The 20,464-nt window shown below is 36.3% G+C and overlaps 1 protein-coding gene across 3 annotated transcripts in view; it reads right to left on the reverse strand.

Annotated features, from left to right (window-relative positions):
- Positions 1-20,464, reverse strand: part of LOC150088897 (uncharacterized) — a 599,507-nt gene that overhangs the window by 234,094 nt on the left and 344,949 nt on the right. For all 3 annotated transcript variants that reach the window (XM_090369705.1, XM_090369706.1, XM_090369707.1), the window contains 3 exons: positions 20,165-20,257; positions 15,488-15,619; positions 3,749-3,811 (listed from right to left, as the gene is read on the reverse strand). In XM_090369705.1, coding sequence (XP_090225831.1) covers positions 3,749-3,811; positions 15,488-15,619; positions 20,165-20,257 — 288 coding nt within the window. The remainder of the gene's footprint in view (positions 1-3,748; positions 3,812-15,487; positions 15,620-20,164; positions 20,258-20,464) is intronic.

A 20,464-nucleotide genomic window follows, 5' to 3' on the forward strand; every position in this document is an offset into this window, starting at 1 on the left:
AAATTATACCTTGTACCTAATATTTATTATATACTGCATTAGAAGATATTAATCCTACCAGACAGTTTGATTACTGTGTGAGCCATCATCAATCAGATTGACATGGTAAATAACAATGTAACTAGTAATAAATTTAAAATAAAGTTAAGTCAATAAAAGATGCTTCAGCTTTTATTAAACAGTAAATATTCATGTTGGGCCAGGCAGGTTTTTTGCACTTTTAGTTGTAAGTAAATTTTTCATTGCCATATTCAGGAAAGTATAAGAAAAATTCAGATTTTTAATCTTAAATTAACAATTAATGCACAAAATATATTGTTGAGGTCACCTGTGAGTTCTTGTGCAAATGCTGATGGGTTAACTGAATAGCTGGCAAGTGCCTCAAAGAAGATATAGATAATGCTATGAAATAGCAAAAGATGCTGATATACAAAGATATACTACCAGAATTAGATATATTTAAAATCAACATGATTAGTGTTATCCTCCTCGTGTTGACCATGAGGAGGATAACACTAGTCCCCACTTCAACGTATTAAACTCATAATGAAATTGCTTATATACATTTATTGAAAATTTAAACCAATTTTAGCTGATTTTGTAAAATGATTTTGGTAAAATTGCATATTACAGTATTCATTACTGAATAGTACAAAATATGTTCATTTTCATATTTTTATTAAATTACTAGTATACAATATATCCAGCTTTCTTTCAACAATAATAATCTTAATAACTAATAATATAGTACATACATAACGCCAAAGTTTATCAATGTTTATCAAAGTTTGATAATAATATACTGTGACAAATATTATTATTACTAGTAGTAGAAGTAGTAGCAAATGATGCAAAAAAACAAGCTTATACAGCATCAGCCAAAAAAAAAAAAAAAAAAAAAAGCCGACATTTCACTTGTCCATCCCCTCTAACAGTTAATCTTCTTCCTCAAATTTATTCACACTGCCCACCCTTGACAACACCAGATGGGAGTTTGTTCCAATGATCAGCCACCCCTCTGGCTGAAGACAAATTTCTGCACATCCTACAACCATCCTTTCTCAATTTGAAATTGTGTCCCCTCGTATGTGTAGTCTGAGCAAAAGGAAGAATGCTATCAGCATTGAGCTTGCTCAATCCATTTAGTCATAAAAACCTCAATTAGATCACCTCGCAGGTGCCTAGTCTTCAGATGCTGCAATTTACAGAACTGAAGCCTTTCTCGGTAAGAGCATCCTTTTGTTCCCTTCTCTGTACCTGTTCCAACAGATCCATATCTTTCCTAAAATGTGGTCTCCAGAGCTGCATGCAGTACTCAAGATGTGGCCAGACTATTGCCTTATAGAATGGAATAATCACCTCCTTATCCCTGCTAGAAAATTCCTGTATATGACTGACAAAACCCGTGAGCTGTCCTTGCAGCCTGCCTGCACTGCTCAAAGAAATTCACATTTTACTGCACAATTACCCCAAGTCTTTTTCATTTTACACTGCCCTGAATGTGGTATACTACACAGCTGGTATGTTAATCTGGATTACTGCTCTCCATATGAAGTAGCTTGCATTTGTCAATGTTAACTTCAATTACCACTTTTCAGCCCATCTCCCAAATTTGTCCAGATCTTGTTGCAGTAGCATACCCTGATTACTATGATTACCCTTCCAATCTTCATATTATCTGCAAATTTAGACATTAAGCCTATCCTTCATTAAGCCTAATATTCCTTCATCAATATCATTAATAAATAAATAAATAAATTTTCTGTTTATACTCCGGGACGACCAAACGGTCAGAGGAGTTTACAAGATATACAGAATACAAGAAACAGTGCCGTATTCAGCAGTCACGGGCTTGAACCCCGGTCACTCAAGGCACGTGTACTTATGCATCCTCGCGCCTGACCACTAGGCTACGGCGGCCTTTAAATATGGAAAACAACCAAATATATATTAATAACTAATAACATACTACATAAAAAATACCAAAGTTTTTCAGTGTTTGCTTATAATATACTGTAACAAATAACATATGAATACACACAGTATATGTTGTTGTTGTTGTTGTTGTTATTTGGTTTTTAGGAGCATTAGCAACTATGGCCATATTGCTCTGGGGATATGCAGTGGTCATTCCCTGACCTTTCCGCATCCTCCGTATTTGGTGGCTCATGGGCTCGAACCCCGGTCTAATCAAGAAGCGTGTGCTACGCACTGCTGCTCCTGGCCACCTGGCTACGGAGGCACCACACAATATATATACAAACACATGCTGCCCTACCATTAATATCTGGACACCCCCTGTGTTGATAGTTGGTCATATCCTACTCAAGCATCATGTGTCAGACTCAACCATAAATATGCTCATAGCCCTTTGAGGAGACAGTAGCACAGTGGTGAATGAATGATGCTGTGATTGATGGAAGTAACAGACTTCCAAAATGGAATGTTAATAGGGTATCATATAAGCAATCAGTCTTAATATGACATTGCAATGGCAATTAAGATCTCTGTATCAATGATTGGTGACATGATCTTCAAATGAAAGTGGACAGGTGCTAAAACCATCACGAAACAACCTGAAAAGAAAACCTCTGAAGCTGATGTAATATGACAGGAGAGTCCTGCAAAGAATCATCCGCACTGGATACAGGTTGATGTTGTTTTGAGTTTGAGTTTCAGCACATGGTACCCTAGATAATACCAGTCACCATCTAGCTTGGTATAAGGTTCATTGTTATTGGACTGTAGACTAATGGAAAGCTGTGCTTTGGAGTTATAAGTCATGGTGCATGGTTTGCAAGTCATGCCTAGGCATGGCAGATACCCAGAGAAAGTTACCTGATGGACTGTATCATCCTGACAATGAAATTTGGTGAAAGCAGTGTGAGCATCTGGGGCTGTTTTTCATGGTTTGACCTGGAACCTTGGTCGTTTTGGACAAAACTATGAATGCTGAGGTCTATCTGGATGTCCTAGACAATGTGTTATATACACTATGGCAGCACAGCAGGGAAATGCTCCATGTCACATTGCTAGCATTTTAGGACATAGATATATGCTATTTCAACACCTTTTGAATTACATCTCACCCGGATGCAGCCATTTCTCAAGAAAACCCCAGGTAAGAAAATTCTTCTGCCTTAAAATATAATATTTCTAAAATTTAATATTCCAAAAATAGCCTATACTATCCTTTTTGGAAAAAATCCATAAAGTTTATTTTAAATTCGTAATGAGAAAGCAGATCCACTACAAGAAAAAATCACAATAAATTATTAGCATTTGTCCGACGTTACGAAAATTAGCGGGTCTCGACTACTCAAGTTGTCTGTCCAATTGTGTTAAAAAGTTGGACTGGCCAGCCCAGAGCTCTGACATGAATCCTATAGAGAACCTCTGGGATGAAATGGATCTTTAGGTGCATGTGAGAAGAGACTTTCCAAAAAATAGAGCTGAACTGGATGCTGCTTTGAATGCAAAATGATGAAAAATATTGGAGGACATTTACAAAAAAACTTCCATGGAGACTAGAGGCTTTCATGAAGACTAGAGGCTACAAGTGGTGCAACTAAGTACTACATAGGTGTTCCTACTGCAAAACTATCATAGTGTATAAATACTTCTATATAATAAATACGTACAATTATATTTTTCTTTTTACTTCAATTTCTAATAAAAAAAAAACAAAAAACTTATTGTATAATTCTTCAAGTACTATTGTTTGCAAATAAAGAGCAAAAGAACTTACTTTCACAGACAAAATTTAGACACTGGCGATCCACAGGACAGTCACTGTCATGCAAACAATCCACTGAGGATGGGGAAAAAAATGAAACTTGTTTAAGTATCTACTACATTTAATTAAAAGTAATTTGCTTTTGTATAAGATTGTATTATTAAATAAATAATTTAATTCCAATCTCAAATTTTATTGGTAAAATACAATAACTTAAGATCTTTAATAATATATAAATATGTAAAAAAGGTAAACATAAACTTCTTGAAATGAGGCCTCCAGACCTGTATACAGGTCTGGAGGCCTCATTTCAAGAAGGATGTAGAGCTGCTGGAACGAGTACAGAGAAGGGCAACAAGGTTAATGAACAGAACGAAGGGTTGCTCTTACAAAGAAAGGCTTAAGTTTTGCAAATTACAGTGTCTGGAGACTAGGCACCGGCAAGGTGATCTGATAGAGGTGTACAAAGCCTTGAATGGTTTGAGCATGCTCAATGCTGATGGCATACTGGCTCTTGCTCAGAATAATCACTTGAGAGGGCATAAATTCAAATTGAGGAAAGACAGATGTAGGATAGATGTGCGGAAATTTGCCTTTAGCCAGCAGGTAGTTGGTTGGTGGAACAGACTTCCATCCCTTGTTGTGGAAGTTGATAGCCTAAATAAATTTAAGGCTCAGCTGGACAGGTATTTCGAACGAACGGAGGGGTGAAGTGGAAGGTTTTTTTTTTTTTTTTTGGCTGATGCTGCATAAGCTTGCTTTCTTGCATCATATGCCTCAACTAATGCTAATGCTAAATATGGAAGATTGTGGAGGCTATGCACATCCACTACCCAGAAACTTTCAGATAGCTGTCCATTTGTTGGCATATCTAATCAGTCAGATTCACAAAGAAAATTCAGGTGGAAAATTAAGTGCAAACAGTATCATTAATACTATATTAATAGCATTATTAATACTTTGTAATTCTTATGAAAACTATGCACAGGATTGGTCATTCCAATGAAATTAGTTGGTGCTTCTAGCCTGTGTTGAGGCCCAAATTGGCAAACTGATAGAGCAGCTCAGCTCAAAGGCTACTTTTCTTGCTGAAAAACAGCAAAGATGAGCAAAGAAAAATTCAAGACCAAGCTCATAATTTTCTTTGATAAAAAAAAAAAAAAAAAGCCTTGTCCATTTAGAATTTGCTTCTCCAAGGGTAGTCAATTACACATTTTACTTTCATATTCTGAAGCATTTGAGGGAAAAAGATATTATGGAAAAAGTGAAAACTATGGCAAGACACATGGGTATTGCATTGCAATAACACATGCTGCATTATCAGTGAGGCAATTTCATACAGAAAAAAGTGGAACATCCTCCCTAATAGGGAAGCTGTTCCATTTTGACTGCCTCCAATCCAGTTTCACCTGACTTATTATTCCCAAGTATTAAAAATATTCGCTGAAAGTGACAGATTTTGGGTCTTTGGAGGAAGTCCAGCAGTATACATATGCATTGAGGGTACTAAAATCAGTATCAACATATGAATTCCAGAATGCGTCCAATCATGGCAGAAGGGATTGACTACATAAGGGGTATTTCTTTTTATCTAAGGAACTTATTCTGAAGGTTCACATTTTGACTTTGAACTTTCATAGAACTTATCTTACTGCACCTTTACACATGCCCTCCTGGTCACACCTTGTAGTACAGTACTATTAAATTTATATAATTGCTTTTGAATAAAATTGATTGAATGATTATTGCAGTTACCAATACAAAAAATAAAACACACTGTAAAATAAAATAAGTTATTGTTAATTGAATCTGCATTTATTGCAAAATATATTAATACCAAATCAGTATTAGTAATAGCCATATAGTACAAGGAAGCCACAGGCTTTTGCTGCACGTATCTTTATATGAGTACTCAGTTTACAAAAAACTTATTCATCCTCAAGATTTTTCTTGCTGCTTTTTAACTGTTTTGATTGTTATTTCTTCTGCTTCCTTTTTTTGTTGTCCAGCTAATATTTACAGCTCAAGAGATGGTGTGCTGGGAACCATTGCTGGAGCATCACCATAAGCTTCAGGAGATGGAGGAATATTTAAATGCTCCCTCATCTTCAAGTGTTTCAGAAAGCAACACAGTTTCTCCAGATAGCTCAGCTGAAGAACCTTAACTTGATCAATAAATGGCATTAATTTATGTTGAGTTTCAGTTTTTATCATCTTCCTCTTCTTTGCCTAGCACTTTCCCTTGCAATCTGTGAGCCAAATAGACCATTCTGACTGTTAATTTATAGTCCCTCACCATTCATATCTTTTTATTTTTCCTTTTCCTGCTCATTATTTTCACTTTCAAGCAAAGTCACATCTGACTGGTTGAGACTAGATGCAGAAATATCCTGAATCATTTCATTTTTATTCCTATTCTCTGGAAATGATTTATCTTCTTCAGTAGTGCCACCATCAGAGCTGGAACATGTATTTTCACTTTTTTCCAGGTCAATTATTTGAGCACCCATCTTTTTCTGATAACTCCAGGAACAGTCATAATTTGTTTAAGTTACTGCTGGTCTTGGTACTAGTAATAGTAGTAGTTATACTAGTTTCATGACAAACATCCTATTTGGAACTAGAATTTTTTTTTGTTGTATCAGATCTTTTTGGTTTATGTTGATTATCAACACATTCTCCACCATCACTAGAGTTCTCAGAAGTCACCTAATTCACAAGCAGATTTCTCAATTTCCTTCTGATTTCCATCTTGATAATTAATTGAATTCTGTGATGATCCTTCAAGTGAATCTTAATTCATATGAAACAGAATAAAAAGTAATGAACATGGATGCTATATACATATATACAGGGTGTCTCAAAAATACATGGCATAACTTCAGGAATTAGTTCCTCACATGTAGACAATAAAAATATTTTATATCAACATAGTTCCAGAAATGCTTGGTTCCCGAGTTATTAACTGGAATGTCTTATCTCCCGCAGGTGATTTCCTTCATCACAAGGTACTGACAGAATCTGGTGGTTTTCCATTCCATATACTCAAATCAGGAGCAAGCGGATATGCACTTTATGTACGGTTTGGCAGACAGCAATGCTCTGGAGGCTCGTCATTTGTACCACAAAAGTTTCCCAGAATGAAGATGTCCAGACAGGAAAACGTTTGAAGGTATCCATCACCGCCTTTGTGGGACCTTTACACCTCATGCTGCTGACAGAGGATGACTAAGATCTACGACTCCTGAAGTAGAGGAGGAGATTTTGGATGTTGTGCATGCCACTCCTGGAATCAGCAGAATAGCAATGCGACTGGCTGTTCAACATTTGACTATTTGGAGAGTGTTACAAGAACACCAACTGTATCTTTACCATCTGCAACGGGTACAGGCCTTGTCACCAGCAGATTACCCTGAGCGAGTAATGTTCTGCCAGCGGTTCTTGCAGCAGTGTGGTACAACTCCTCACTTTCCTGCCTTAGTGATATTCACAGATGAAGCACAATTCACACGAGACAGAATCCAAAACTTTCACAGCATGTATGGGCTGAGGAAAACCCACATGCAATTCTTCCATCACATCACCAACAGCGGTTCAGCCTCAACATCTGGGCGGGTGTTTTTGGTGATATGTTATTTGGGCCCCATGTACTTACAAACAAACTCACTGGGCAGGCGTACAGAAACTTTTTGGAAAACAACATGCCTGATTTCTTGGATGACACACCACTGATCGTTTGTCAACAAGCACACTTCAGCACAATGGAGCTCCTGCACATTTCAGCCACCTAGCCTGCAATTACCTGAATTGGAGGTTTCCTGGTCAGTGGATCGGTAGAGGTGGGCCAATTGCCTGGCCTCCACACTCACTGATTTAAACCCACTAGATTTCTTCTTGGGGGGCCATTTAAAGTCATTGGTATATTCGATTTTGAAAATAAGATGCAGGATATTTCAGAGACTGCTGGGAATCATTGGGGTACAAGTAAACACATGGGTTGTGTTAGGGCAGCTAAGAAAAAGAACAGGTGCATGTATACTTGCATGTACACCAATGCTAGGAGTTTAGTAAATAAATTTGATGAATTTGAGGTATTGCTCAAAACATCAAAGGCAGATATTGTGGGGATTTCAGAGACGTGGTGTCACACAGATATAAGGAATGCAGAACTGGAATTTGGGGAGTACAATGTCTACAGAAAGGATAGACAGGATAGGAAGGGAGGAGGGGTTACGCTATTCGTTAAAAAACACATAAAATCCAAGGAAGTGAAGCCAGTCAACATCGCTGGACAGTGCAGTGTCGAGTCAGTTTGGTGTGACATAAGCATTGGGAGATCAAAATTGAGAGTAGGAGTGTGCTATAGGCCTAATGACTCTGATGAGTATAATAAGAAACTGTTCGGAGAAATAGAGTGGGCCAGTAAATCAGAGAGTCTTATAATGGGGGATTTTAATTTCCCAGATATTGACTGGAATTTGGGGGCTGGTCACTCACACAGTAGCAAGGCTTTTGTAGATTTATTGGATGATTGTTTTCTACATTAGGATGTTCGGGAGGCAACTAGAGGGAGTAATACTCTTGATTTGATTATCAGTAGTGATTCTTCATGCATTAAGAATCTGCAGATAAATGAACCACTAGGTGGCAGTGATCACAGTGTTCTGAAGTGGGAGTTACTCAAAGAGGTAACTACCATTAGGGGTAAAGGGAAGGGGTATTGCTTCCGTAAAGGCGACTACAATGGACTGAGACAGTATTTAAATTCTATACAGTGGGATCAACTGATGATATTGCCAACAGCAAATTCAAAATGGGAAGCATTCAAAGAACTTATCTTGGAAGCTACTAGGCTTTACATACCAACTAAGAAATATTGTTCAAGGTTTAGGCCTAAATGGATGTCAGATGAACTAATGAGGCATATGGCAGAGAAGAAAAATGCATGGGATACATACAAATTAACACGTGACACAGACGCCTATGATAGATACAAGTTGATCTGTAACCAAGTTACAAAGGAGGTTAGGCAGGCGAAGGCAGATTACGAGAGATCCTTGGCAAGGGATGCGAAGAAAAACAGCAAAGAGTTCTTTACTTATGTAAACTCTAGAAGGAAGGGGATGAATCAGATTGGTCCACTTGATATCGATGGGTCAACTGTTGATGACCCTGCTCAGGTAGCTAACAAACTAAATGAATATTTTGCATCGACATTCACACATGAGGAGTTATTCAGCGAGGGGAATGCCAGAGGTGTATTCAACTCTAGCAGTAAGCTAGAGAATCTTGTAATAACTGAGAGCAAAGTGGAGGAGAAATTGTTGAAGATAAACACAAGAAAGGCACCTGGGGTGGATGAGATCTATCCAGTTATATTAAAGGAGGCAGCAAAGGAAGTAAGCAAACCCTTAGCCATAATTATGAGAGCTTCCTTGGACTCAGGGGAGGTACCCATGGACTGGCGATGTGCAAATGTGACCCCAATTCACAAAGGAGGATCAAAGGCTAACACAAGTAATTATAGACCTGTGAGTTTAACTTCTGTTCCCGGAAAATTAATGGAGGCACTGGTTAAAGAAGCACTGCAGGATCATCTAGACAAGACTTCAGTTATAGCTAGGACACAGCATGGTTTTGTTAAGGGGAAGTCTTGCCTGACCAATTTGATTGGATACTATGATGCAGTCACAAAAGAACTGGATGCAGGTAATAACTTTGATATTATATACTGGGATCTTAGAAAGGCTTTTGATACTGTTGCACATGGAAGACTGCTGCACAAATTGGAGCAGTGTGGCATTGGAGGCAAATTGCTGCTATGGATAAAGGGGTGGTTGAGGGGAAGAAGACAGAGAGTGGTAATCAATGGACACTGCTCATCGTGGACTAATGTTATTAGTGGAGTCCCTCAGGGTTCAGTATTGGGTCCTTTATTGTTTTCTGTATTTATAAATGATATTGATGATGGTATATCAGGCTTAATGTCCAAGTTTGCAGACGATACAAAGGTTGGCAGGGTTGTCAAGGACACTATGCTGCTGCAACAGGATTTGGAAAGGTTGAGCAGATGGGCTGAGAGGTGGCAAATGAAGTTTAACATTGACAAATGTAAAGTACTACATATGGGAAACAGCAACCCCAGAGCAACGTATCAACTCTGTGGTACTACACTGACAGTGGTAGAGAATGAAAGGGACCTGGGGGTGGTTGTGCAGGCAGATATGAAGTTCTCTGAGCAGTGCAGACGGGCTGCAAGAGTAGCTCATGGTGTATTGTCAATGATATATAGGAATTTTTCTAGCAGGGATAAGGAGGTGATTATTCCCTTGAATAAGGCAATGGTCAGGCCACACCTAGAGAACTGTATACAGGCCTGGAGGCCTCATTTCAAGAAGGATGTAGAGCTGCTGGAACGAGTACAGAGAAGGGCAACAAGATTGGTGAATGGGACAAAGGGGTGCTCTTACGAAGAAAGGCTTAAGTTTTGCGAATTACAGTGTCTGGAAACTAGGCACCAGCGAGGTGATCTGATAGAGGTGTACAAAGCCTTGAATGGTTTGAGCATGCTCAATGCTGATGGGATTCTTCCTCTTGCTCAGAATAATCACCTGAGAGGGCATAAATTCAAATTGAGGAAAGACAGATGTAGGATAGATGTGCGGAAATTTGCCTTTAGCCAGCGGGTGGTTGGTAGGTGGAAAGACTTCCATCCCTTGTCGTGGAAGTTGATAGCCTAAATAAGTTTAAGGCTCAGCTGGACAGGTATTTGGAACGAACAGAGGGGTGAAGTGGAAGTGGTTATTTTTTATTTATTTATGTTACTTTTTTTTTTTTTTTTTGGCTGATGCTGCATAAGCTTGCTTTCTTGCATCTAATGCTAATGCCAGGAATTTGGCATCGTCTTCGCGAGTCCATGAGACGTTGATGTGAGGACTGTATTCAAGCAGAAGGTGGACATTTTGAACAATTACTATAAAGTGATGTGAACAGTTAAGTGTCATAGACAAGACCTTCAAAACTCGGAAACCAAGCATTTCCAGAACTATGTTGATATAAAATATTTTTATTGTCTACATATGAGTAACTCATTCCTGAAGTTATGCTGTGTATTTTTGAGATGCCCTGTATATTAAATACATAAAATACAATCACCAAAAGATTCTGTTCAGATTCAAAACAAGCAAATTTTCAAACAAATGATCTCAAATAATTCCTACTAACATTTATCTAACATCCTTCTACCAACATCCACCAACCATTAATATAATTTCTGGTAATACATGAGCCAATCTCATCTAAGTATATATATAAAAATGAGAAAAGTTCTGAAAATCTACACTACTCCCTTGCATAATGGCATCCAGCTCCATTTTCCAAATGTGTAAGACTATCTTCTCAAGTCCCATCTAAATCATACTTTAAAGTAAACAAAAATACCACAGATATCTTAAATATTCTTTTAGTGGCATGGTGCACAGGTATCTCAAGAAATGTAAATTGGTGAAACAGTAAGCACTTCAACCAATGTGGTCTGTAATCTGCCTTTAATTTCTTAAATTTTTTTTTTTTTTGGTAGTTGTTGGCGCATAGGCTTCTGTGGCCATAATGCACCTCCCAAGGTTTTTGCAGTACTTTGATCCAAGCCTGAGGCGGGAATCGAACCCGCGACCTGTGGGTTGCCAGGCAGGCACTTTACCCACCCGCTAGCCCAGTCGACTTAATTTCTTAAAGAATTACAGAATATTCTCAGACATTTTGTGGTACTTCCTGTACCACTTCCTCAGTGACTGTAAAGACAGCAAAACTGGTAAATTATGGTGAATCCTTTTATACAGAATTGTTAATTTCATTACACATTATTACATACTTTAATTATTAACATGGAGCTCTTTGACTGCCTCTCTTTGCAATTTGACTTTCTCCAGTCCACTTTCCTAACAGTGAGGTAATTTTCCTTGGTGATTTTAATGTTCAGCTGGCTTCCGTTTTCTAGTCACACCCACCCAGCTGGTCGAGATGCTGAGGCTTTTGCAATTACTAATGACCTTGCACAGATTGTTCATTTACCTACAATAATACCGAACAATCCTAACCATACAGCCAACACGCTTGATCTTTTTCTCACAAACAACCCTTCTAAGTACACAGTTGAAGTGAGTGGTCCTTTAGGCACCTCAGATCACAACTTGGTGATTGTCTCTTTTCCAACGAAGCCTTTATCTCATGGCAATTCCCAACCTTGTGTTGTTTGGCATTACAAGAATGCAAAATGGGATGACCTGCGAGATTTCTTTTCTTCTTTTCATTGGTCAGACTACTGTTTCAAAACTTCTGATGTCGATGTTTGCTCAGATCATGTCAGTGAAATTATTCTTGTAGGAATGGAATCCTTTATTCCACATTTCACTTTAAAATCTCGTCCTTTATCTAAACCTTGGTTTTCCAATAAATGTGCTAAGTTCGTTCAGGAGAAGAATGTTGCATATCGTAATTGGCTTGTTTCTAATTCTTCAGTTTCATTTTCTGCCTATACCAAAGCTCACAACAATTGTAAAGCATATTAATCAGTCCAAACTAAATTTTGAACAGGCTAAGAGCAGAAAACTTTCTTCTTGCCCTAATGGTAGCCGAGCATTCTGGTCTCTTGCCAAAGCTATTGGCCACAACTTTTGCCCACCTCTGTCAAAACTAGATGGTTTTGTTGTTATTTCAGCCAAGGATAAAGCCGACCTGCTAGCATCCCGTTTTTCTTCCAACTCGTGTATTAATGAACTTGGTAAAACATATCCCACCATTACCAACATGCTCCATTCAATGCCTCCTGTGGTCTTCCGTCAAAAGGATGTCAGGAGGATTTTGATGAATCTTGATGCTAAGAAAGCTCCAGGTCCTGATGGTATTTCTCCACTTGTTCTCAAAACCTGTGCTCTTGATCTTCCTCCTGTTCTTTGCCGCCTTTTTTCACTTTCTTATTCAGAAGGTGTTTTTCTTTCTGCTTCAAAATTTGCTCATATCCAGCAGTTCCAAAAAAGAGTGACAAATCCCTCCCATCCAATTATTGTCACATTGCAATTACTTCTACTCTTTCTAAAGTAATGGAGAAATCAATTAACCACCAACTCTTAAACCATCTAGAAATCTTCCATCTGATCAATGATCGCCAGTATGGATTTGGTCAGTGTTGATTCACTGGTGGTATTCTGGCTTATGTTACCCATTTATGGACAAATTCAATGGAAAAGTTCGGTGAAACACAAGCAGTTGCTCTATACATCTCAAAAGCTTTCGATCATGTTTGGCATAAAGGTCTGCTAAACAAGCTTCCATCTTATGGTTTGCCAACTGTTTTCTGTAATTCGTTATCCAGTTTTCTCTCTAATCGCTCACTGAGGGTGATGGTAGATGGGTCTCTGTCTTCTTAAGTTCTCCACTAATGCTGGTGTCCTCCAAGGTTCATTTCTTTCCCCCACTCTTTTCCTCTTGTATATTAATGACCTTCTTCCATTGACTGAAAATCCTATCCATAGTTTTGCTGATGACAGCACATTGCATTCCACTTTCCATTTTGAGAAACCTTGCCCTGCTCAATCAGCTTCAACTTCTTGTCTATCCACTACCAATTCCTTAAATACCGATCTCCAGGTAATTCTCCAGTGGGGCAAAGACAACTTAGTTGATTTCAATCCTTCTAAAATTCAGCCTTGTCTTATATCTCGCAAAAAGGATTCTTCTGCTCCTATGCTTAACTTTGGTGACACTCCGATTTCTAGGCAAGTTGATATATCTGTTTTGGGAATTACCCTGACTTCTGATCTCTCTTGGCACAAGCACATTATAAATATTGCTTCCTCTGCATCTAAAAAACTTGGTTTTCTCTTTTTCGCTCTCGCCATTACTTTTCTTCCAAACAGCTGTTCATTCTGTACAAATTGGAAATCCTCCCTACCATGGAATATTGTTCCCACATCTGGGGCGGTGCCCTCAAAACCTCTCTCAGGCTTCTAGATTCCATTCAGAAGAGGGCAGTTAGATTAATTAAAGACTCATCTCTAACAGTCTCTCCACTCTCTGTCTCATAGACGTACTGTTTCTGCTGCATGCCTTTTCTACTGATACTTTCATGGGCACTGTTTGTCTGAATTGGCTTCTATTATTCCCGCTTTCTTTCTTTCAAAACAGTCCAAACACGTGCTGCCACTAGACAACATCCATTTACTGTCCAACTTCAAACTTACAGAACCAACTTTTCATCTTCCTCCTTTATTCATTCAACTGCCATTTTCTGGAACAACCTTCATATGTCTTTCCTGAAAATTACAGTCTGCAGAAGTTCAAGTCTAATGTCAACAAATATCTTCTCTCGTCTTCTCAACCTCCAACCCAAGCACAGTACTAAGTACTATAGGTTCTAATACCTCTTGTGTTTGGGGTTTTCATAAAAAAAAAATAAATAAAAAAATAACATAGTGAGATATGCACTATGTTAATATTAAAGTATCTAATAATGAATAAAGTTACTTGCAATTAATATATAAAATTAGAGTGCATATGAAATAAATTACTTACTGTCATAAATATATACTTTGTATTATTTTTTAAAAACTTGTAATTATAATTATATATATAATTATATACAGCCAGGCCTCGAATAACGCGAGTTCGATTAATGTGTTTTTCAGTTACCGCTATTTGAAAAAAATTATACCACTTTTTACTTTTCACGATTCAAATTTCCAGTTAATGTGATTTTTTTTTTTTAATGCGATAGTTGAAAAAGATTTGAATCACGCGTTAAGCTTAGCGCACGTTGGACGGGCAATAAACAAACATTTGCCTGCTGCCCACCTCAGTGTGTTCCATCAACCATCGGAAGAAGACACGTTACTTGTTTGTCTCCTGCTAATAAAGTCAATGCAGAACTGCATTTAAAAATTCAAATTTTTAAATGAGCCAGATGAAAATGTTACTGCGAAGGAGATAAGGGTAAAAGAACTTGATGAAATCTTTCGTATCGCAGAGAACCTCAAACAAAAGGTTTGAGGTTCTCTGCGATATTTATTTCAGCAGGGCCCAGAGAAGATTGTTTTCAGCTTTCAGAAATTGATTGATGAAAAGAGAAAGTCAACGCTATTCAAATATTTCCGCAACAGTCATGTCTTCATTATGTATTTTATGTCAGAGGTTCCGAAAGTTTCTCAGTTCATGGCCCCCTTAGTGTCAGTAATTTTTTCATGGTGCATCTAGACCAAAAGAAATACCTAGCAGTTCCGTTTATTAAGTAGTTAGGTCCAAACAACTTAATAAGAAATGTTGAAACTGTGAACTACCTCGAGCTAATAGTTCATGTGGTGTCCAACAGATAGAGTATCACTGTGTTTCCCTCAAAAATTTAAAATATTCCACAGTGCACAGTTTGGGAACTGCTGTTTTATGCAATAAACATTTAATTCCACAAATATTTTCATTATCTTTTACATTGTATACAGTTAAAAAGTTATTTAAAAGGTATATTTAAAATTCTTTATGGACATTCCAGAAGGTCAAGGACCAATTATAATTTTTCCTATTGATTATTATCTTCGATTAACACATTTCCATTTTGCACGATGCGCTTGTGGGACGAATTAATCGCATTAATCAAGGCCAACCTGTATATATTTATAATTTTATATATATACAATTATAATTATATATATATTTATATTTTATTAATATATATTTATTAAGCAGAACATAAGTAACACCTACCTGGTATACACCCTTTGAGTTTCTCATAAGGATCACCAATAAATGGTGCATTTTTGGGACATGAACACTGTGGTTGATGATTAATTACAGTGCATTCAGCTCTTGGACCACACGGTTTCTCATGACATGGATCTAAAATACCATTTGAAACATTGTATAAATAAATATAATGTAAAGCACATTTATTATAATCAATTATATTAACTATATTTTATTAAAAAAACTTTTATAAAAAAGCAAAAATTACAAAAATTCCACAAATGAATGGTAGTTTTGTAAGCATATATGATGAATTAAAAATTATCATGTACCAAGAACAAGAACTTTTTGAGTTAATGAATCAAGTAGTATAAATCTAGTAGCACTGAACCCGGTTTTTTTCCCCTCCATGTCAATATACTGTGTCACAGTCAATATAATGTGTCACAGTCAGTGTGAAGTTGTGAAGAACATGCTCCACATTTTCCTTCAACATGGAAAAAAAAAATTTTCATCTTAAATTATTTTCTTCAAGACAGCAATGGTTCATGGAACCTTCTGAAACACTCTGTCTTTGAGATAACTCCTAAGATAAAAATCATATGGGTTTAAATCAGGTGACATTGGAGGCCATGTCATTTTTTTTCCATAGATCTCGGTAACAGTTAGAAACCATTCTGTTGTTAAAAATTCATTCAGGAACTCCAAAACACATTGTGCAGTGTGGGATCTTGCCAACCAAATCTCCAAACCTTTCTCTACAGAGCAATGATGCTGTTGGTACAAAAAATTTGAAGCTTTCAAAATTGTAAAGAAAAGAAATGGTATGATGAATAAAAAGAATTACCCTGTACATTTGTTTATTTAAGCAGTAATATAGTTTTGTTAACTGTATTTTTTTTTGCAGGGTTATTATGTTGTCATGCAAGCATCCTGTAGTTAGATGATGCTGAAGTCTGTGATTTTGGTACAATTATTTACAAAAGAGTACCAAAAGATGCCAAATGGAAACATCTGTGACTTTGGTACAACAATTATTTAGAAGTGAGTACCACAAAGATGCCAAATGAAAGCAACATATAAAGGTGGTCTAAGCAATTCAGAGAAATAGATACTATCCATAGAAGAAACACAACAGGAAGGACAAGAGCAGAGATGGAGAACCTTTATTAGCCTATGTGCCAAAAATAGCAAAACAAAAACATAATTTTCATGTGCGGTAAGGATAAAGATTAAAATGTAAGTTGTTTTTAATGATATAAAATGATAACAATACTTGAAAGTTTCTAATGAGAACTTTGTTTCTACATAATTTTGTACCACAATTACACTTATGGTTTTCACCACTAGATGTGGCTGATAGATAACAAATAAAAAAAAAACTTTTTTTATAATACAATATATTTATGAGTAAATACACGTGCCAGCATATTTTCTAATGCATTTTCCCTGTGGTATGTATATTATTGGTTTGCCATTACTGGCCTAGAGTATTCAAGGAAACCATGGATGCTATCAAACAGTTCTGCAAAAGAAATTTCTGAAAATCAATTCCTCACTGTAGTTGAGAATTAAATGTTATGCTGTTGACTGCTCACAAAGTGATTCAAAATAAGATAAAACTTCATATGTACAAAATTCATTTATTACATGCAATCAGCCAGTTACAGGTCCCAAAAAATTGGAAGAAAACTGATTTCCTCAACAGCATTTTGTTAAGTAACTTCTCAGTAATCCTCCACATTAATGGGTATATTAACTAACGGATACCAAATATGAAGATAGCAATACTGTTTAAGAGCATGTTTGAGGTATGCCAAAGGTATGGCATACCTCATGGCTTGGTGTGGAATAGCATTTCTCTTAAATGAACAGCAAATCAACAGCTATGGATTGATGACATGGAGAATAATAATAATTCTTGCACTCTCTTTCAAAAGGATACAATGCTTCTATGCCTCAGCAAAACTGCATACAAAGCTTTCATGTTAGATCCTCCAGCCTAATAACTGAAAGGAATGGCCAACTGCATGGCACAAGAGTTCTCATCTCATATCTCTCAATGACTCTTATGGGGCCCGCGAAAAGATTGGTGATGTTGCCCACTTAAATGAAGCCATCACTAGGGCAACTGAATCTCTAACCATAATTGGTCAAAAAAACCTTTCATAAAGGTTTTTTGACTAATTATGGTTAGAAATTGAGTACTGAGTAACAGTAAATGTGCCATGCTGTTAAAGACTATACATACAATTAAGTTGTGTAGTACCATTACAAAGATCTTCTGAGATGAATAAAATAATAGCACAATGTACAAAAATTTTTTGCGTTGGCATATCAAATAAACAAAAACATAATGTATGATAAGAATTTCTTTTTTTAAATCTGTTCACAAAACTTCCTCCTCCTCCATTCATTTGTGAAAATCTGCATTTTTGAATAACATATTTAGAGGTGTGGACATAATGTGTTTGTCAGGACCCTGGACATTGGTACAGGTTTCGCAACCCTGGACTGCCAGAGCACCACTGTATTCCCCTTCTTCCAATTACTTTTTACTGTTCTTATACCCTATCGTTTTTATTTCTCATGAGCAATTAGGTTGACCGAAAGCAATATTCGAGATGCTATTTTTCTGCTCTCTCTCGCTTTTTTTGTTTCCAATAAAGTTTAGTCTTTTTACGCTATTTTGTCAGTTTTGTATTTCTCCTCTATCCTGGGGGTTGTTTATGCTTCATTTGTTTAATTTCTGACCTCCCCATCACACTGGTAACGTTAACTTTGACCTATTTACACCTTCTCCCCTCCCACACTTGGGGCTACTTTAACATGTTATAAATACACAAGGAACTAATCTGCTAACTTCTTTGGTTCACCGATACAGCCAGGCTACATTTACTCCCCTCAGTCCATATCACCTGCAAACTTGTCCTCCTTTGTCTACATAGCATGCTATTTTAATTTTATTTAGTTTTATCTTGATTTTTATCTTTTTACTTTTATTTTTATTTTAGATTTGATCTGATTTTTATTTCTTTCTGTTTTAGTCTCTGTCGGGTCAGCTATGAAATATATATCAGCTCACTTTTTTACCTCTTGTTACGTATATTTCATATCAGAAACAGAGACCTTACTTCTTGCCATATTTCCTTTGGTTTTGGCTGCTGACTCTTGATGAAGAAGTTAAAATCATCAGATCTGTAGAATTAAATACTATTTGTATTATTTTTATTTTATTTTATTTTACAGGTACCTATTTAATTTTTTCCATTGTTGCTGCATCTGACATGGTCAGCAATTCTGAACTCGTACTCTAATCTACTTACCTATATATATATATATATATATATATATATTTAAATAATGTTGGAAAAGAATATTACTTAATAAAAATAAAAAGGAGGGTACAGCACACATCTATATATATATATATATAGTGGATTCTGGTTATTTGGGACACAGGACTAGTGTATTTTGGCCCAATTAAGAGGCTGTCCCAATTATGTGAAGTTTCACATAACTAGTTAAAAATACAGTATCAATTGTAACGATTGATTCTCTGTATGATCAAATCACATTATGATGGACTCACCATAGTAAAGTACAGTTCACTATATGATATGTAGTAAGCACTGGTCATTGTGATCACATTTGTGAAATGAATTTTAATTCTATTAAACAGCAATTCTAATAAGCGAAAATAGGAGGAATATTATCCACAGGCTATAAAAGTAAAGATATATTAAGCACAAACTTACACTTTATTACCTTGCCAATTAAAAAATTAAATGATACATGAAAATTGGAAGAATATTTTCCACAGGATAGCAAAATAAAAATAAATTTACTCTTACGTATATAGCTTAATTAATACATACTGCAATATGTACATACTAACTAGTTGATATTTCTGTTGGCATTTTGGGGGGAGGGGAGGCTTAAAATTTAAAACAGTAAAAAAAGATAAGCAATCAATAACAAAGAACACGGCACACAAAAATTGCAACTAACATGATACGTGCAAGTGAGATATGGAGTAACAAGTTAAGCAGTTTAAAATATAGGAATGAAGAGAAGATTCTGAAAATTTGTTTTTTATATGATTGAAGATTTCATGGAAGGGGAAACACATTTCACCATAAAAACCCACAGAATTCCAGCTGTCAGTATTATTGCAAATTCAATAAGATCGAGTTTACTATCTGTTTATAATAGATTGCACTAACAGAAAAGCCCAATAAACTGGAAACTGTTAATTGTTTTTATTGTTTTATGGTTGTGACATTCAGAAATCCAACCAGAGTGGTATGGTCAGAGACTATCGTAGGGTAATCTCGAGTGCTGCGATCTCCTGCCTCGATTAAACGGTGTGTTGTCCCAATTAAGCAAAGAAAACCCTGGCTATTTTCTCGATTAGGTTCTGATCTTTAAGATTTGTCCCAAATAAACGGCTGCCCCAATTAACCAGTGTCCCAAATAACCAGAATCCACTGTATATTTATTTATTTTTATATATATAAAATATAAATACTAACTTTACAGGGATATTATAATTAAGTAAACATCTTGATTTTCAGAAAGGCAAGGCTGAGTTTTGTTTGATATCATCAGAAAAAAGTAATGATTAATTTTTATTTTACTTTTAACAATTTAATTTTAGTGACAAGACACTATTCTACTGTAAATGAAATTACTTACTAATGCATTTTGGAACACCTTCCTCATCTTTGCCACAAGCTGCATTAGGTGGACAATCACGATCTCCATTAGGACATTCTCCTTGTTTGCGACCTAAAATAATGATTATTAAGTATAGATTAAAATGAAACAACTTGGATAAGTTTGGATTTTAGAGGCGATATTAATATTCAAAAATTATGAGGCTTAAAGGTGTGACAAATTGTAAATGTTTTAAACAGCCAAATATTTTCTCTTTAACTGTTCATTTCAATTTTTTTTTTTGGTTTGTTATTTTACTCTTCTTATCTACTTGTTTCA

The sequence above is a fragment of the Mastigoproctus giganteus genome, chromosome 3 (genome assembly GCF_048544385.1).
Source record: "Mastigoproctus giganteus isolate SK-2022 chromosome 3, ASM4854438v1, whole genome shotgun sequence".
NCBI lineage: Eukaryota > Metazoa > Arthropoda > Arachnida > Uropygi > Thelyphonidae > Mastigoproctus > Mastigoproctus giganteus.